This window comes from Gorilla gorilla, chromosome 18, assembly GCF_029281585.2.
Source record: "Gorilla gorilla gorilla isolate KB3781 chromosome 18, NHGRI_mGorGor1-v2.1_pri, whole genome shotgun sequence".
Lineage (NCBI taxonomy): Eukaryota > Metazoa > Chordata > Mammalia > Primates > Hominidae > Gorilla > Gorilla gorilla.
The window spans coordinates 113529704-113549783 of NC_073242.2; the positions used below are offsets into that span (position 1 = coordinate 113529704).

At 40.8% G+C, this 20080-nt stretch overlaps 1 protein-coding gene across 3 annotated transcripts in view; it reads left to right on the top strand.

The window, feature by feature from the left end:
* CDH13 (cadherin 13) overlaps positions 1-20080 on the top strand; it is a 1164256-nt gene that overhangs the window by 388392 nt on the left and 755784 nt on the right. For all 3 annotated transcript variants that reach the window (XM_004058060.5, XM_063700359.1, XM_004058064.5), the window contains one exon: positions 18319-18527. In XM_004058060.5, the coding sequence (XP_004058108.3) occupies positions 18319-18527 (209 nt within the window). The remainder of the gene's footprint in view (positions 1-18318; positions 18528-20080) is intronic.

Consider the following 20080-nt stretch of genomic DNA (forward strand, 5'->3'; position numbering starts at 1 on the left):
CCCACGCTTCAATGTCATAATCACATTTCCCTTCCACATGATCTATACACACCTCAAACCCCAATCCTCAAAACTGGGATTAAGAGCCTCAGGAAGAGCTCCAAATAAATCCTCTTCTCCTGTCCATCTCACCACAGAAAAGCAGATGAACAGAAAATCAGAAAGTCAGTAACTTGTCTATTCCTCGAGTTAGATGTCAGTGTGATACCTGACATAGAGACAATCTGACAGATCACAAAAGTCTGATTCATTTATAAAATATCTGCTGAGTGGCTACTGTTTGTCAAGCTCTGTGCTAGTGCGAGAGATACAAGGGTTGCTGGGATGGCCTGGTCTCTGCAAGAATGGAGGTTTTATTCTAGCGAGAGAGACACAACATAGGGAAGAATCCAAAAGACAGAAGGAGGGTTTGCCCTGAGTTTCCTGTTGGAAATTGGGACTCTGGTAAGCAGCTGTGTGATAACAGAAAGACACATCAGCCTCATCTGTATAAGCACGTCTTCATTCAATAAAACACATATAACAGGCCTTTGCTAAGCACTCAAGGTAAAATGGCAAACAAGACACTTTCTTCCCTCAAGAAGTTCACAGTCTGATAAGGAAAAAAGCAAAAAGAACAAGTAATGACAAGTTGAACTCCTGAATATTCTGACAGATCAGGCAATTCACACACACAAAAAAAGGAAATAGAATTGCCGATATTATAAAACAATCTCTAACCTTCCCATTCATTGAAAAATTTTCAAACTAATACTACACTCTCTTCCAACCATCAAATTGGCCAACAAAAATAAACATTGTATTATCAACTGTTATCGTGAGGAGACAACTTTAAGAGTAGAGCCCAAATCAATAAAAAAAAAAAAAACTTAGCATCTAACTAAATTTTAACTGACGTTTCATTTGAATCAGCACTTTCAGAATGGCTCTGAACTACTTAAATATATGTATAAAAGCCAGGTATAAAGGTATTTATGGCTGGCCATGGTGGCTAATGCCTGTAATCTCAGCACTTTGGGAGGCCAAGACGGATGGATCAGTTGAGGTCAGGAGTTGAAGACCAGCCTGGCCAACATGGTGAAACCCTGTCTCTACTAAAAATAAAAAATTAGCCGAGTGGTGGCCCATGCCTGTAATTCTAGCTACTTGGGAGGCTGAGGCAGGAGAATTGCTTGAACCTGGGAGGCAGAGGTTGCAGTGAGCCGAGATTGCACCACTGCACTCCAGCTTGGGCAACAGAGGGAGACTCCATCTAAAAAAATATATATATATGTATATATATGTATATATACATTTACATTTACTACTACACAGTTGGTAATTAATGAAATGGAAAACCTCAGTGTTCAGCAATAGGGAACTGCTTTAATGAGAGCAGATAGATCCATACTAAGAGATAATATGCAGTCATAAAAAAGCAATCCATATAAACTGATGTAAAAAGTATTTAATAGCTATTAAGAGAAAACCTACCCACTGAACTGTTTAAGTGTACATATAGTTTGCAAATTTGGTAGAATAATTTAATAATCAAAATGTGTGGCTAATCGGGGAAGTCAGGGCTTGTTGAGATGGTAACAGGCTGCATCTCCCATTTCACTTCAGTTGATTCCATTTTTAATTATTTTTGTTTTTTAAAATGACTATTAAATAATATGAGTTAAAGGATGTATACCTATTTAAAGACTATCCACTGAGAAATCTCACCCTTAATTCTAAAGGGCGCTGCAATTCAGTGATCAATAGAATGACCAAATCTCCACCCTCAAAGTTCTTGGTTATTTTGAAAACCGTATTGCTAAAAAGAGAAAAAAAAAAAAGTGTCACTCTTTGCTGCCTGATATCTTCCCAGCATATGTAAAGTAGTATTCCTGGTGATAGTATCTGAAAATCAACATAATCCAAAGGTCCTCACTTTGTAATGTTTGCAGTAAGATTCCAGCATCTTAGCATTTAACTGTTTTCAGATTACATCCATTTAAACATCTGTGATTCATTATCGTAAATATCACAGTTGTGGGGACCATATGCTTCAGCTTGCAGCATATATGTGTGTGTGTGTGTGTGTGTGTGTGTGTGTGTGTGTGTGTATATATATATATATATATATATATATATATATATAAAGAAAAAGCATGAGCAATAAATCTCAGGAACCTTAGACTTGCCATGGGTATGTGCAAAAAGAACATTTCCAAACACGTGGGGCTGTCTATAATCACAGTAATGTACTTGCGATCCCATGTAAGAATTATTCAATTGCAAAAGTTGCCACTTGTGATGGAAAGCTATGATTTACATTTGGCTTGTGCACTTCCCATGATAATTCAAGTAGGCTGGAAAGCAGCACAAAAGCCTTCTGCTGCACTGGCTTTTACTTCTTAAGGAAATATGTGAGCGCTATTGTTGTCTAGTGGAGAAATCACAGAAAAATGAGATACCTTTAACAAGTGGCAAGGCACTCTTGGCAGGCATCCTTCATTCCCATGAGACTGGAGCTAGAGATGATGCCATATGGCATAAGGGATGTAATAAAAATCACTTGGCCACTGGAGGATGAATAGGCATGACCTACAGGGCTGATTATTTTCTTGCTTACACCAGAAAACCCACGTATGCACACAAGAATTAATTGTGCTTCATGTATTGTAAGCCAAATCATTGTCTTTTAATTTCCTGGTAAAGTCTTGTCAACTAGACAGAACCAATTTGTAATCACAGCTGATGAGTATCTCACACACTGCAATTAGGAAGGAGGTAAATGAATTAATTGGTTACAACCAAAAGGAGTCCGCTAATATTTTTTGATTGCCAACTCTCTTCTAGGGCTAGCGCCAAGCCTAGCCAGAGATATGGAGATAAAACTGTAGGAAGCTCTTGCCCTCAAGGATCTTCCAGATTACCAAAGGGCAGGTTAGGTCAGGAGAAAATTTTCAAGGTGTGGAAGCTGGCCTTCTGCCGTCTGTTGCAGTTTGATTGGCATCCCTGCTGGTTATTATCAAGCCACCAATCTTGTCAAAGCCTTGTGCATTCCCTTTAGGAAGGAGATCCATTGTTGCCTTAGATGAGGTTCTTGAGCCCCTAAACACTACCCTGCCATCTAGAAACATTTCTAGACCCTGTCCTGGAATCCAGGTAGCACAAGACCATCTCTGCTTAGAAGCATTCTAGATATCCACAAGGAAGGAAGGATGGGGTGTTTAAAATGCTTTTGGATCTTTTTGTACAAAAGATGCTCATCTACATACTGGCTACACGTCATTTATGACATTTATGAAAACCAAAATTGACATTCTGAAGTCCTTGGATCAAATTTCTGTGCTGTTCTTTTCTCCTTCATGGTGTTTTATTTGATGCGATCTGGGGATGTGTGATGACTTCGTAGTGGAATAGCAGGTGTTGATCCATAGGAACTTCAAATCTCAAGAGTTCTTTGATAAAAGTTATAGACAGATCAATGATAGCAAATTTCAAACTTATGTTTCCCCAGTCATTAAAGAAAGAACACTAGTAACAGCTCTTGACTACATTTAGGTGTTCTTGACTATCTTTAGCGGGTGCATAAGGATTTGCCTGGGCCCCATTCATTCATTTTCCTTGACCCTGTTGAGAGCTTGAGTGTTTCCTAAGCTTTGATGCACAGGGTCTTCTGGCATCTGCTGTCTGGATTTCTGATGGATTTAATTACTGACTTCAAGATTCTACTCAATTCCATTTTGACACCTTTTTTAGCTCAAGGCACAGACTGTTTGACTCCCTGTTATGTCCTGTGCTGCTAGGCTGTAGAATAACTTCGAACATTTGCTTTAGATACCATCATTTGAAGGAATCCACTCTCTTTCCCAAGGACCTGGAACTGGATTCTATATTAGTTGTAAAAAGCAATCCAGCTTTCCTACTTACAGATGTGTGACCTTAAGAAATTTTCTTACTCTCCGAGCTTCAGATTTTCTCCCCTACCTTCATGATACTGTTGGAGAATTGAAAGAAATAATGTTTATCAAGTATTTAGTCCACTGACTGACATATAGAAAATGCTTCATAAATGGTAGGTATTATATATGATAGACATCAAACGTGAAATACTATTAGGGTTCTGTACTATTAGCACTATTAGGGTTTTGTAGAGTGACTTGAATATACAGGGAAACAATTCATGTAATCCCCAAGGTGTGTTCATATGAACCAACACGCTTTGATGCCACAGCCATTTATACCAGATGGAAGAGTGCAGAACTAACATAAATGATGTCCTGCTAGCATCCGCAGCTGGGTCATAAACCAAAGCTTAATGTTTTACAAAGTTTTGATATGCAGTAGTCAATTTATCCATTTTTGTGAATCAAGTAGGTTGGAAAACAAGCCCAGCAAAACACAGTTTGGTAAATTTTATGTGAAAAAACTCTCTTCTTTTTCACTCAGTAATTTTTGCATTTTTAAAGAATACAGTAATCAAAAGAAATAGGACGGGCCAGTGAAAAGGCTGGCCTTTGGAGTGCGGTGAACCTGAGCTCAAACCCCAGTTCTACGAGTAAATCTTTGCACTATGGGTGGCTCAGTCTCTCCCAGCTTATCTCATTTCGCCTCTGTAAAATGGTTGAAATATCGGATTATGGGGATTGGAGTGAAATGGAACACTGACCCTTCAACATGACAGCCCTGCCAATAATTATGGGGTCTAAGCTTCTAGACGCTAAGTATCATGAAAATAGATGCTATTCCACATTCATCTTTAGTTGCCGTTTATCCCTTACTGCCTACTGTCTTGTACATTGTAAGTGAAAAAATGATGTTTTTAATGGGTTAATGGATGAGTATGTTGAGCTTTAGAATAACAGAATTTCCCAGTTGTAAGAGACATCATTCAATGCTGGAATTGCTTCCACAATATTCCTGATGAAGTCATATAGGTTCCACTTGAAAGTATCCAGTGACATGCACATTATTTCACCCAGAAGGAACTAGACCTTCCAAATGGTAACCTGAATTGCTTTAGGCCCCTCCAGTACGGTCATGCATTGTTTAACCATAGGGATATGCTCGGAGAATGAACCACTGGGTAATTTAATCATTGTTGGAACATCACAGAGTAGACTTACACAAACCTAGAGGGTATAACCTATTACACACCTAGGTGATCTGTTACAACCTATGGCTCCTCGGCTACTAACCTATATAGCACGGTGCTATACTGAGTGCTATAGGCAGTTGTAACACAATGGCAAGTGGTTGTGTATCTAAACATATCTAAACACAGAAAAGGTACAATAAAAATATAGTCTAAAAGATAAAATTGGCACACCTGTATAGGGCACTTACTATGAATGGAGGTGGTAGGATTGGAAGATGCTCTGGGTGAGTCAGTGAGTGAGTGGTGAGTGAATGTGAAGGCCTAGGACATTACTGTGCAGGACTATAGACTATAAACACTGTACACTTAGGCTATACTAAGTTTATAAGAAAAAGCTTTCTTTCTTCAATCATAAATTAACTTTAGCTTACTGTAACTTTTTTACTTTATAAACTTTAATTTTTTAACTTTTTGGCTCTTTTGGTAACACTTAGCTTACAACACAAACACATTGTATAGCTATAGAAAATATTTTCTTTATATCCTTATTTTATAGACCTTTCTATTTTTAAATGTTTTCTCTTTTTCTTTTTCACTTGTTGAACTTGTTTGTTAAAAGGTGAGAAATGAACACATACATTTGCCTAGGCCTACACAGGGTCAGAATCATGAATATCACTGTATTCTGCCTCCACATTTTGTCTCACTGAAAGGTCTTTAGGGGTTATAACACGCATGGAGCTGTCATCTCCTATGATATCAATGCCTTCTTCTGGATACCTCCTGAAGGAGCTGCCTGAGGCTGTTTTACAGTTAACATTTTCTTTTTTTTTTTTTTTTTTTTTTGAGACAGGGTCTCGCTCTGTCACCCAGGCTAGAGTACCGTGGCCCGATCTCAGCTCACTACAGCCTCTGCCTCCTGGGTTCAAGTGATCCTCCTTCCCAAGCATCCCGGTTAGCTGGGACCACAGGCACCAGCCACCCCACCCAGCTAATTTTTGCATGTTTTGTAGATATGGAGTCTTGCCATGTTGCCCATTATGGTCTCAAACTCCTGGGCTCAAGCGATCTGCCTACCTGGACCTCCCGAAGTGCTGGGGTTACAGGCATGAGCCACCATGCCCGGCCAGTAAACCTTTTCTTAATGGGTAGAAGGAGGAGTACACTCTGAAAAAAAAAACAGTAAAAACGATAGTATATTAAATATATAAACCAGTAGCATAGTTGTTTATTATCATTACCAAATATTACATATGGCACATAATTGTATGTGCTTGACTTTTATGACTGAAAGTGCTATAGGTTTGTTTACACCAGCATCACCACAAACACGAGTAATGCATTGCACTCCGACGTTATGACAGCTACGTCACTAGGCAATAGGACTTTTTCAGCTCCGTTATCATCTTACGGGATTGTTATCATATATGTGTTCCTGTGTAGATCAGAACATCGCTATGTGGCACATGACCGAATTTGGACAAATATGACATCATGCAAATATGAATATTTGCATTGTTCTGGCTTGCAGCCCCACACCTGCATAGCTGTAGGACCTCAATGTATTCTCCTTCCTGGCCTTTTATTTTGGTTATTTCTGGAAGACCTCATGGCATCTCTTACATGAATTCACAAATTCTTCTTCCATGTCGTCTCCTTCTGGCCTCTTTAATGATTAACATTTCTGGGAAACTCTTGGAGGAAGGGCCTCCCCACTGCCCTCTGTGGGAAAAGTCCATCTCCAGGATGCCCAAAGCCATGTACCCCTCAAGGTGCCAACAGACCCTATGACTGCTCTAGTGTTCTCTCTACCAGAACAAAGCCAAGCTGTACTCCACTCAAAAATGGGGCCACCCTGCTGCTCAGCATAACAGTTTGCTATTAGGAAACAAAATAACAGTGCTTGAAAATACCTAAGTTGTCTGTGGTTTGTGAATCTTTGAGTTGTGTATGGAGCTTTCTTTTTCTGAACTATGGATCCATGGGGCTGGACTAGGAAACCAATATTGTGTTCCTCTCTCTCTTTCTCCTGGTTCTGCCTCCCTCTCTAGGTGCTCATGCAGAAGTAGTCCTCCTCAGAGGCCCCCTTCCTCCCCATGTATATCTGCTCTTGCAATAGAGAGGTAACTGGCAAATCACGAGACTGTCAAGGCATCAAAACACAATCAAGGTCTGAATCCCAATTTAGGCTTAGCCAGGACACTTTGTCACATGTCCCTAGACAACTCCAACTGCAAGGCCAAACACCCTGAAAGTTGCAGTGGAGTAAAGCTCTCTTCACATTAATTTACCCTCGAGATGCACATTCAGAGGGAGACGTATACACATAATTGCTATAAACTTTAAAAACTAAGGGCCTTGTCAGAGACGTGTGCCAGTCATGAAAATACCAAGAAGGGATCTCTGTAAATCCGAGATTTGGTGATTCTCAAACTTGCTGAATCCATGATTTTTCTTTCGCTGAATGGTGACTTTCAAATCAACTTACTCAAATCTTCACTTGAGTTGGTGCCATCATTCTTAGTTGTGTTTGGGGAGTTTCAAATCTGCTTAGCTGCCAAGTTGCAGTTCTGCTATTTATTCATTCAACAAACAGGGTTGAGTATGTACTGTGTCAAGCACTGTGCTATATATAAAGTAATTCCAATTTGAAATACAAATTCGTAGTGATTATAACCACCATGGGATAGATGATGCATAGCATTCTATCAGGAAACAACCTGCCACGTTTTAAGGAATCCACGGCAAGAGGAGAACGTAAGACTGACACACACACATACAAAAGATTCAAAGGTAACGGCTCAGTTTTTAATGGTAGGTGGAGAAAATCCCCTGAAAGCAGATGTGGCCTCTGTCTTTTTCCAAGAGGAAGCCCTTAAGGGTTACACGGCAAAAATAGGTTTCTGCTGAAGATTGTTTGACTGTATCATTCATTATGGTATCTTCTGCTGACATGATAGAATTGAAACTCTATTTTATCAAAGTTGGAACTGAAGCATGGAATGGAATTAAGACTGTTTTATGTTTGTTCTGCACTTACCAAATTCTATAAAGCCTTTGGAAGTGAAATTCACTCCTGGGTCAATCAGTCATGGTTAGAATACTCCCAGAACCTTATAGAAGCTCTGCAATGTCAGTGCTGACTCTAGGCCAAACATGAAACCAGAAGCCCAATACGCATGTTCAGGAACCAGAAGAGTAGAAATAATCAAGTCTGTAGGGTGTGCTTCTTGATTCACTCATGGATCTGACCCAATGTGAGTGGAATTGAACGTATGTTAATGAAGGCTTGAGTGACTAGAATGCTGGCGAAATGAGAGTGTTCAGGAAAATCAAAAGAAATGCTTCCTCTTTCTTTCATTTGTGCCAGTCAAAGGAGACTCTGGACTAAGCCCTGTGAGTGCTTTAAAAGGAAGTTGGTGCCTCTGGATGCCAGTGGCATACTGAGGGATATGAAAAGCAATTAAGTGATGGTCTGTATCCTAGAAAGAGTCTGTCTGATATTTCTGAATTAAATGCTACTTTAGTTGTCAGAAAGACATTGTTTGTCATGCCCCAGCAAAGGCTTTGCAGATTAACCAATATGCAGGCCCTTCATGCTAAGGAAGAATTGAATTCTGTTTGTCCAAGTAGTCAAGGAATACCAGGATAGCTGGGTCTCTCCATCTCAGGCAGAACAGACAATCTACATTCTGCTGCACTGGGGCAGTGCCTATCTCTGTCATGTGCTTGAGACAGCTAGTATAGGTACTTCTGAGAGCTGGTAAAAATTTTAGAAAAGTTGCAAGCCAATTGAAGGTACGTTGGTACCTTGAAATAAACAATGTGTAGAGCATTTAAACCACAGAAATCGGCAGATGCTACAATTCGAGACTTTTTCCAAGACCAGCACATCACTGAAAGTCCTTCTCTTCTGTGTGTGCGTATGAAGATCCTGGAGGTGGATCTGTGCATATCTGTCTGGGGGAGGGCTACAACTTCCAGGGTGACTGATTCAGAGCCTGTAATTCTGATTCATATGCATCCTTCCACACATGTGCAAGTGGAATCTGACCATCCACTCTGAAAGGGCCCCACAACTTATGTGCAGACCAATTTGCAAAGCCTCTACAAATACATGCACACTGTAGGACAATTTACCCATATAAGATGTGAGTGTATAAATCATAGATTGGCCCAAGCACGCTTACAAGAATAGCACAAAATTCATATATTAGTTCATACCTAGCTCTGCAAGCAGGACTGTTCTATATTTGGCAGATAAGTTTAAATCCATCTGCATTTCATTTTTTCTGGGATCATAACACAGCTTAATTTTCTCCCTTATCCATTTTTAGATGGTAAGAAATCTATGCCTTTTGGATTTTCATCCCCAAGAACCACCTTCAAAAGAAAGAAATGGAAAAGCATAAAATCAAGGTCGGGAAGATTAAGCCCCTTAATTCACATGTCAAACTTCCCATTTCAATTGTGGTTTTGTCTCCCAGCTGAAGTTTGTCTTTTTGTGACATTTGCATTAAGCCCAGGGGACGTTTTGAGTGGAAAAGCGCTGAAAGCATAATTGAAACTCTGAGTGGTGCCTTTTGTCTAATTTGCAATTTCCCCCAGGTGGGGCGTTTTCACTACCCACCCCCCCCCCCCACCCCGCCCTCCCAGGGTGTTCTAAGATTATCTCAAAGAATTATGTTATGCAATTTATTCCAATACATCTCCATGTACAGTATCTTATATGTGTATATTTTTTGCTTTCCAGAAGTTATTTCAAATCCATGAGAAACTATGTAGGGAAGTCATTCATAGGTTCAGAAGAGTACAGATAGTTCATTTCCCCCTTCAGATAGAGGTTTTGAGTATTTGTTCACAAGTTTAGTTATTTAGTCATATCTTTCAGTTATCCACATGGTGTCATTCTGAGCCACCCAGGAAGTTGTCTCTATAGAAACAAGCATTTTTTAAATGGACATAAACTATTCAGTTTTGTCCTTAAATATGTCTTTGAACTCTGTGCTCAATTCACATATGGTCTTGATATCTACTTAAAAGTTTGAGAATCACTGACACTTTGGTGGCATCAACAAAGTCAATAACATGAAACACAATGCAAGGCTGATGTCATCAGATGCACCCTTTAATAGGAAATTTAGGATATGATTATAATTGGTGAGAATGTAGAGTCTGTTTTCTCCAGGAGAAAGAAGAAAACATAAAAGAAAATGTTGTGGCTTGTTTTTCTTTTGAGTAGATGTCTTCCTGTTTATCAGAGCTGTCCTTTAGATATTGCCAAAGCCATGGCAACAGGAGGAATTTAGATTTTGCCATTTCTAGAATTTCTGTTTTTATCAAGACTTCATTATTTATATTAAATAAATTATTTCTTACCAGATATTTGGATATCAGAGCCCTCCTGGATCATATATCTGAGTAGAGTGGATGCAGGCATGAATTTGTCTAACTGAGGGTTGGATGGCAAGGAATGTAGTACCAGCTAGCATTTCCAGAGGGTACAACAAACGTCACTGTGGAGGTTTTAGTGGATACAAGGACAAACTTTAAGTGGATACAAGGACAAACTTACTTCTTTTGAATTTGGCTCTTTAGATTTATTTTAATATTTATTTGAAAAAATACCTGGCATATTCAACAGGTATTATAAATACTACCTTCAAATAATTTTATAATTTAAAGGGTCAGTCAGTTAAAAAATATTAAGTAAATAATCCATGTGGTATGAGAGGTGGCAATGAAATTGTGAGTCTGGAAGCTGAATGACTAAAGGAAAGAACACATTCATCTAGAAAGACTGGCATAGCATTCAGGAGTGTGGGCTCTAGAACCAGAAACCACACTCCCGAGTTTGGATTTGACCTCGGTTCACATAATGACTTCATGGCCTCGGATAACTCATGCAACCTCACTAAGTCTCAGTTTCCACAGAACACCAAAAGTTCCTACCTCAAATTGATGATGTGAAGAAGACGACATGAAGATTTATTGCAATCATGAGTGTAAAGCTCACAGTGTAATGTCATTACTTTAGGAAAACTCATGCCTTACATTTGTATGAAGTTGTCTTCACCAACAATCCGTTTGGAGAATATCGAACAAAACTTTGTTGATTCTATTTTGAGCAGGGCTCTGTAATTTCACTCCTTTAATATCATTTTTCCTTCACAACTGTTCACGTGAAGTACGTAGGGCTTCACCAAAACAAGTGAAGGGATTCAACAATGGGCAAGCCTGAATCAGAATCATCAGCCCCACCCCTTTAACCCTAGCAGTGATGCCTGTAGTAACCATCTCCATGGCAACAGCCTGAGACTAGCAAGGTACCTGACTAGAAGGAATGACAGAGGAGGAGGTAGAAAAATCAGCTGGAAGAAGGAAGCTGTGTAGGAAAAGGAAAAGGTAGCTTCCTTAGTGCCCAGAATTATGGCAATAATGGTGATCATTCTCATTCATGGAGCACCAAGCTCTGTCCTAAGTGCTTTCTGCGTGTAGGCATGCATTATCTTGTTTACACTTGCCATAGGATTATAGTACCTTTCAGGAGGATGTCCACTCTATGGATAAAGACGTTGAGGATTAAAGAATATAGGTGGTGTATTAGGCCATTCTCATGCTACTAATAAAGACATACCTGGGACAGGGTAATTTATAAAGAAAAGAGGTGTAATTGACTCACAGTTCAGCATGGCTGGGGAGGCCTCAGGAAACTTACAATCTTTGCAGAAGGGAAAGCAAATTCATCCTTCTTCACATGGCAGCAGCAAGGAGAAATGCAGAGTGAAGGGGAAGAATGCCCATCAGATCTCGCGAGAACTCACAAGAATAGCATGGAGGTAACCACTCCCGTGATTAAATTACCTCCCATCGGCTTCCTCCCATGACACATGGGAATTATAGGAACTACAATTCAAGATGAGATTTTGGTGGGGACACAGCCAAACCATATCAGGTGGTTTGCCCAACGTCACAGGGCTCCTACACACAAGCCAGGATTAGAAAAGGGCTTAGAAACCTACCCTTAAAACTTCGCTTTCTTGGGGCACAGAAATAACAGTTGCTGGCATGCCAGTCCCCAACCTCTACTCTTTTCCAGGAATGGCTGGGAAATGTGGAGACCTGGCACCTTGACAAACAGTTTATAATGTAAGGTCCTGGTTCCTGGCTCTGTCTGCATTAGATTAATCAGGGGGAGCTTTTAAGAGATACTAGTGCACACAGACCCCAACTCAGCACAGTTGTATCATAATCTTGGGAGAGAGTGGGGGCAGGTATTGCTATTCTTTTTAATGCTCCTTCAGCATTTCTTAGATGGCCAGCCTTGAGAAAGAACCATGGCCTAAAGCACCTGCTCCTGACTTGGTAAGTGGTATCAAAAATGTACAAAGACCCGATTATGCAACTGTCAGCTATTTGATTTAGAAAGTATTGAGTGCCAGTGATGTGCCGGGTCCTGAATCTGCAGTTGTTCTCAATGTGACCTCACTTGGTACCTCTGATGACCCCAAAGGGCTTTGTGAGATGCCCAAGGGGGCCATGTTGGGGCAACTGTCCTTTCTCCTTTTGCCCATCTATTCCTAGGAAGCAAATGTGCCCAGAGCTTGGGCTGTAGAGGCAGACTGAACAGATCAGGGAAGGTTCTCGCTGTAGGCCTTTCTGGATCTGGGACCACGAGCAAGTCAGTCAATCTCTCTGAGACTCAGTCTCTTCTCCTGTAAAATATAGTATGATGCTTATAGATTTATAGACTGTGCATTCTCAGTGGGGCTATATTTCCCCCACAGGGGTGAAATAGGTTTGAGGGTGGGGGGACAAAAATTGCACTTACAAATGTAAAGTACAGATATACTTGTAGTACCTAAACAGATGTAAGTGTATCTGTGATATTAAAATTTTACAGGAATAGTGGCAATTAGAAAAAAATTCTTAAAAGAGTCCTTAGGGGAGTAGATAATGAAAAAAACAAAAGTTGAGCAACCCTGATATAGAATTGCTATGAGGCTAAAAGGAGGTATGACTTGTACAGTCCTTTGCATAGAGCCTAGCACTCAGGGACCACTCAATAAATAGTAGTGCCATAACTGTTGTCTGTCCAAGCATCACTTCATTCAAAATGCACACACTGATTCCAACCATTCTTTGGGGCTATGCAAGTTTTACTGGCATCTTTGGGACAGATAAGGCACCACCTCTGACTTTACCAATGAGCTAGGTCAAAGCTGAGCACTGCGGCTGAGTGCCATTCTAAATGGATACACACGGGGTCCAGGGGCCAAGGGGGGAGCATAGCTGAGTTCTTCATTTCCTTCCACTCCCTACTGCTGGGTTCAATGAAGTCAAGAGGTCACTAGGGGCCTCTTATCCCAATTCACAGCCTTGCCGGCAGCCTCTTGCTGACAGCACAGAAGGGAGACCCCCACCCCCTGCCCCGCCTCCAATCCTCTACCATTACTAAAGCATCATTTTTCTCTGGAGAGTAACTGAGCAAAGTGGAATTATTACTGATGCCCTCCCATATGGAAAAACATGCTGTTCATTGCTGAAGATGTAAAGATGAATGAAAGAACAAGACTCAATTTCTGCTCTTGGTTCTGGTGCAAAAAACAAATACATAACATGGACACATTGATATAACATGATATAAAAGGTTCTATGTGCAGGAAATTCTGGAACACAAAGACAATGCTTGAAGAAGTTGCTTGAGTTGAATCTTGAAGAATAAGCAAGAGTTAACAGGGTAAAGATGGTGAGAAATGCCTTCTGCAGAGAAGGAGCACTATACACAAAGGGTGGGATAGTAGAGTAGGGAGATGCAAGAGTGGGTGAGGTATGCAGTGAAGACAAAGGCAGAGGGGAGGCTGATGGACAGCCTAGTCATGGAGGACCTTGAGTGCTAAGTATTGTTTTGCAATGAAGATCCATAATTATATGAGACTCAGGTGGAGAAAAGCTAGTCTTATAGTTGCAACAGGAGAATCCAAGGCTTCCTCCAGGGAGCAGGGCTTTGTGGCCCCCAGTACCCCATATTGCCTGGGCTTAGCTTATCTCCATTCTAACTGCCTTGCATTCTCCCTTGCTGTCTGTGCCAATCTAACTGCTTACATCCAGTTCTGTAGATGCCGCAGGACCTATGCATATGTTATCATTTTCTCTGCCTAAGTAATAGGTCCCCAATTATTTATAAGAGTATTAAATTAATGTCTGTCTTCCACATTAGACTTCAAATTAGGGACTGTGCCTGTCTTTGTTCAACATTATAACCTCAGCATCTAGCATAATGTAGGTTCTCAGTAAATATTTATGGTAGGAAGAAAGGGTGGGAAGAAGAAACTTAGCTGGGAATCTAGAACCCCCACAAACTTTCATATGCCTTTTCCTCTACCCCATTCACTCCCCAGCTGAGACTGTCTTCTGTGATCCTGTTCAAGGGTTAAGGCTGGAACCTCATGCTGGCGATTGAAGCAGTCATTTCCTGTCAGGCCTTGTCATTTGAGTAATTTGCCTCCAGTGGATGAATACTAACTGATGATAACAGTGAAAGCAACCTTGGTGTCACTTCTTCATAGTTCACTTCCAAAAACTGAAACTAAGCATGTTCAATTCATCTGGGCTACCAATATGGTTAGAGAAAGTGAGCAAGTGTCTGAGAACCGCAGGCTCCTGAGAGTCCACTTGTGTGTCCATGCAAAGATGGCTCTAAAGCTGACTTAACCGTGGAAAGCCTTAGAACCTTTGCAGAGCGATCAAAAGGCACCGCACCGTGCAGTGCTCTTCAGGACCGGGCGGGAACATGAAACAGGACCGAGCAGGGCAATCACAGCTCTCTACAGTAGTCCCTGCTTGTCCTCGGGGGATGTGTCACAAGACCTACAGTAGATACCTCAGTCCATGGATACGACCCAACCCTATATATGCTAATTTGTCCTATACATACATAGCTATGTTAAAGTTTAATTTACAAATTGGGCACGGTAAAATATTAACAACAATAAGTAATGATAAAATAGAACAATTATAACAATAATGAAAATGGCACACAATTTGAAACTTATGAATTGTTTATTTCTGGAATTTCCCATTTAATATTTTCAGACCTGTGTTGACCATGGGTATCTGGAATTGAAGAAAGCAAAGCCATGGAGATGGGGGAACTACTGTATTCAGGTTTTGATAGGATTTCAGAAGGGTTGTATTCTCCATGGGGTATTGTCTTTATTGAAAACGTGCAGTGGTGACAGGCAAATGGTCCAGGGTTCAAATCCTGGCTCATCATTTACAACCTGTGTGTACTGGGCACCAACTTTGCACTCTATGAGCCTCAGTTTCCTTATCTAGAAACTGTAGGAGAAGGGGATCAAAATAGTACTTCATTTGTTGTCATTGTAAAGATTAACTAAGGTGATGTGTGCAAAATGTGTAGCACCTATCCTTGAATGTGGAAAGTGCTCAATCTGCATTATCCACTATTATTATCAGTTAATATGATTATTATCACCCTAAGTATCATCTTCCCAGAGTAGAAATATCAGTTTAGATTTTCAGATATTTATATGGCTTTCACAGTGTGCTAGGACCTATGTAGATGAGCTTAGATTTTCAGATATTTATTTGGCTTTAACAGTGTGCTAGGATCTATGTAGCTGTTGTTACCAAAAGATGTACACAAGAAAGTTCATAGCAACAATATTTGGATCCCCAAACTGGAAATAGTCCAGATACCAGTCGAGAGTAGGATAGATAAAGAGACTCAATACAGCCACATAATGGAATACTACATGATGATTAAGATAAATATAGTAACCTGGATACTATACAGTGATCAGTGATTATTGTTATAGTGATTAGAATAAACTACAACGACTCACAGCCACATCATGAATCTCATGGAATGTAATGTTGAATGAAGAAGCCAAATAGGAGAGAGTGCATACTGTATGATCACATTAGATGCCATGCAAATGCAGGTAAAACCAATCTGTGGTATTAGAAGCTAGAATAACGTAGCCTCTGCGGAAGAGGTTAGGAATTTTACTCAGGAAGGGATGGGACTGGTAATGTGTCATGTTATGGCCTGGTTGCTGGACAGTTGGGTGTGCTTACTTTGTAAAACTTCACTGGGTTGTATGTTCTGATTTATGCTCTTATATGTGTCTACATTATGCTTCGATTAAAGGTTTACTAAACAAATAAGCCTGTTCAGCAGAGAGCAAAAAGCACGTAGTACAATTCTATGCTTACCCACAAGGGGCCTCAAAGTTTACAGGAGGAGGCAGACAGGCAAATGCATGCACAGATAATGAGTTGTGATACCCATAATAATAGAATTGTGTATGTACCACATGCAGAATCACCACTGAGGGGGGCATGATCAGCCGTCACAGCCTCTGCTTGTGTCAATGCCCTGTGCTCCATTTGTTCGTGCAGGGGGCCCATCTTCCCTATTCCTTCCCACACATGAATAAGGTATTCCATGGCAGGAACTTTGCTCACATCTGTCCGCTCTCCATATCAGCACCACTGCCTTCATTTTGGACAGCCGTCTTTGATGCAACACTGAACTCGTTGGAACTGGGTCTCTTGGCCTCTCTTCCTGCCCTTCTTTAAATCACTTGCTATAACCCAGATCTGCCAAATTATAATCATTGTATTGGGTCCTCTGGATTCTTAGAAAGCATCCTGTGGGCCGGGTACAGTGGCTCACGCCTGTCATCCCAGTTCTTTGGGAGGCCTGAGGTCAGGAGTTCGAGACCAGTCTGGCCAACATGGTGAAACCCCCCCATCTCTACTAAAAATACAAAAATTAGCCAGGCATGATGGCGTGCATCGGTAATCCCAGCTATCCAGGAGGCTGAGACAGGAGAATCACTGGAACCCAGGAGGCAGAGGCTGCAGTCAGCCAAGATCGCGCCACTGCACTCCAGTCTGGATGACAGAGCAAGACTCTGTTAAAAAAAAAAAAAAAAAAAAAAAGCACCCTGTGTGATTCTGATCCACCTCAATCCTTGAGAAGCACTGCTCTTCACTGGAAGCAGAGCACACAGCTGATCTTGACCCTCTCCACACAACAAATCGTCCAGGGCTACCAGAAAGCACCATAACTTACTGGCTTTTCCCAACTTGTCTCCCAAAGACATTTTCAGCCTCATTTCCACCCTTCCCTTCTAGATCCCCACCATTCTAGATTCCCACCATCCCTGCCCCGTTTTAAGTTTGCCTCTATTCACCTAAAAACATACGGACTATTCCATATGGACTGAGCGTGAAAGAAATGTAGTTCCTCAAAGTAAATTAAGGAGCTGTTTTCAGAGGAAAGGAAATGGATGGTGGATAGGCAAGAAACTGTGGCCCACTAGAATTGTATATGGTGCTGCATATTGTGCTGTATACATATATGGTGCATGTGTATGTGTACATATGTGTACATGTATACATTACATGCACATATACCATATGTATGTATATGGTGCTGTAGGTATATATGTATGTATATGCCATATACTTGCACATGTATATACCATATATGGACATGTATATACATGTGCATGTATAGGCATGTATATATGTATATGGTATACACATGTACATGTGTGTGGCATACACATGTACATGTATGTGGCATACACATGTACAAGTATGTGGCACACACATGTACAAGTATGTGGTATATACTTGTATATACGCATGTACATGTATATGGTATATACATGTACATGTATATGCACATCGTTAATTCTCATTCCCTGAATCTGTTTTGCTATTTAGCCCTCATCCCTGTGCCTTTGAATAGCCTATAATGTCTTCCACATTCTTAAGGGCCTTCTCATCTCCTACTTATCTTCAATACCCAGCTCAAATATTCACTCTGTGCAGCTCTCCTCAATGGTCCTGAGCACCCTGTGGTTCTGCTCAGTCACCCACACATGCCAGGATTAGATCACTTCCCTCAAATGTCACTCTGCCAGATCTGACTCTTCACTCCACTGAGAAGGCACTCAAGTGTGCACACTCAGAGCTTAGCACCTACCTGGAACATGCGAGGTCGTCAAGGACATGCCTTGATTGAGTGAAGTCCATCAGCACAAAGTCACTTGGGCACAGGCATCTTGCTGTGGGATAAAAGGTAGCATTTGTGAACTCTGGGTTGGGAAACTATGTGGCAATTCACGCTTAACAGGTCAGAGATATCTCAGAGCTAAGCTGCCCAACCTACTCATGCTCCTTCTGTTGTTTTGTTTGTTTCCCAGTGACCTTCAGTGACTGTAAGGGAAATGACAAGCTACGCTATGAGGTCTCGAGCCCATACTTCAAGGTGAACAGCGATGGCGGCTTAGTTGCTCTGAGAAACATAACTGCAGTGGGCAAAACTCTGTTCGTCCATGCACGGACCCCCCATGCGGAAGATATGGCAGAACTCGTGATTGTCGGGGGGAAAGACATCCAGGGCTCCTTGCAGGTAACACATCTGTTTGAGATAACTTGGGTACAAGGAGGACATTAGGTTCTGTCTGTCTTATGTGGAAAATGGGTCTTTAATTTATTATGTTGGCTAAGATTCTTTTTGTTATTGTTGTTGCAAATGACAGAAATCCAACTCTAAAAATGTAGATGAGGGGCAGCGGGAATTAATTGATTCATGTAACTAATTTAGGGATAGTTCATGGATTAATTCATGGAACTATTTTAGGGATACTTCTGCCTTCAGGCATGGCTATGTACTGGTGTCCAAATCAGCTTTAATCCCTGTGCATCTCGTGGCTCCATTTTCCTTTTATTAGATGTACTGAGACAGTCACATCTCTCCCTACCTCCCAAGGTGGAGGTCTCAGCAACTACCCTCATTCTGCTGGTCTGAAGTCACCTGAGAAAGCGTCTCTTCAAGACGATGCTAACAAAACCTTGGAATTCAGTCTCATAGGTTAGATCATGTCTCCACCCCTGAACTAAACATGGTGTCCATTGGGTTGTGATGTTCTGGTTGGCCACGTCTGGGTCACATTTCTTTTCCTGAAGCCAGGGCAGAGTCAGCCCTGTTCACCTGAAAACTCATGGACTGAGAGTGAAAGAAATGTAGTTCCTCAAAGTAAATTAAGGAGCTGTTTTCAGAGGAAAGGAAATGGACGGTGGATAGGCCAGAAAAGGTGACCCACTAGAATTGTATATGGTGCTGCATATTGTGCTGTATACATATATGGTGTATGTGTATGTGTACATATGTGTACATGTATATATTACATGCACATATACCATATGTATGTATATGGTGCTGTATGTGTATATGTTGTACATGTATGTGTATACCATATACATGCATATGTACCATATACTTATGTGTATATGTACACATACATATGGTATATGTGCATGTAATATATACACATATGTATACATCCACATTTAATATATCAAAGATATCTCAAAGCTAAGCTGCCCAACCTACTCATGCTCCTCCTGTTGTTTTGTTTTGTTTCCCAGTGACCTTCAGTGACTTCAGTATATCTATGTGTGTATATGTATATATGTATATGTAATTGTTTATGGTTCTGTATATGTATATGGTGTATATGTATGTCTATACGTATACATTTGCATTTAACAGGTCATAGGTATCTCAGAGATAAGCTGCCCAACCTACTCATGGTCCTTCTGTTGTTTTGTTTTGTTTTGTTTCCCAGTGACTTTTGGCGACTTCAGTATATATATGTGTGCATATGTGTATAAATATGTACAGGCATACACATACTATATATGCACATATACTGTGTATATGTATGTGTGTATATACATACACATGGTATATCTGTATTATATGTGTGTGTGATTGCATATCGTGCTTCTCGTTTGCCAGGCAGCAGTGCTTGTTCCCTTCCACAAGCACACGCATGCAGATCCCTGCACTCCCACACATATGCATACACTTTATGAGTGTCACAAACTGCCATTCAGGCTTCCCAATTGTGCCATTCAGAGACTTTTTGCTACTACTGACTCACGCCTTCTTCACCAGGA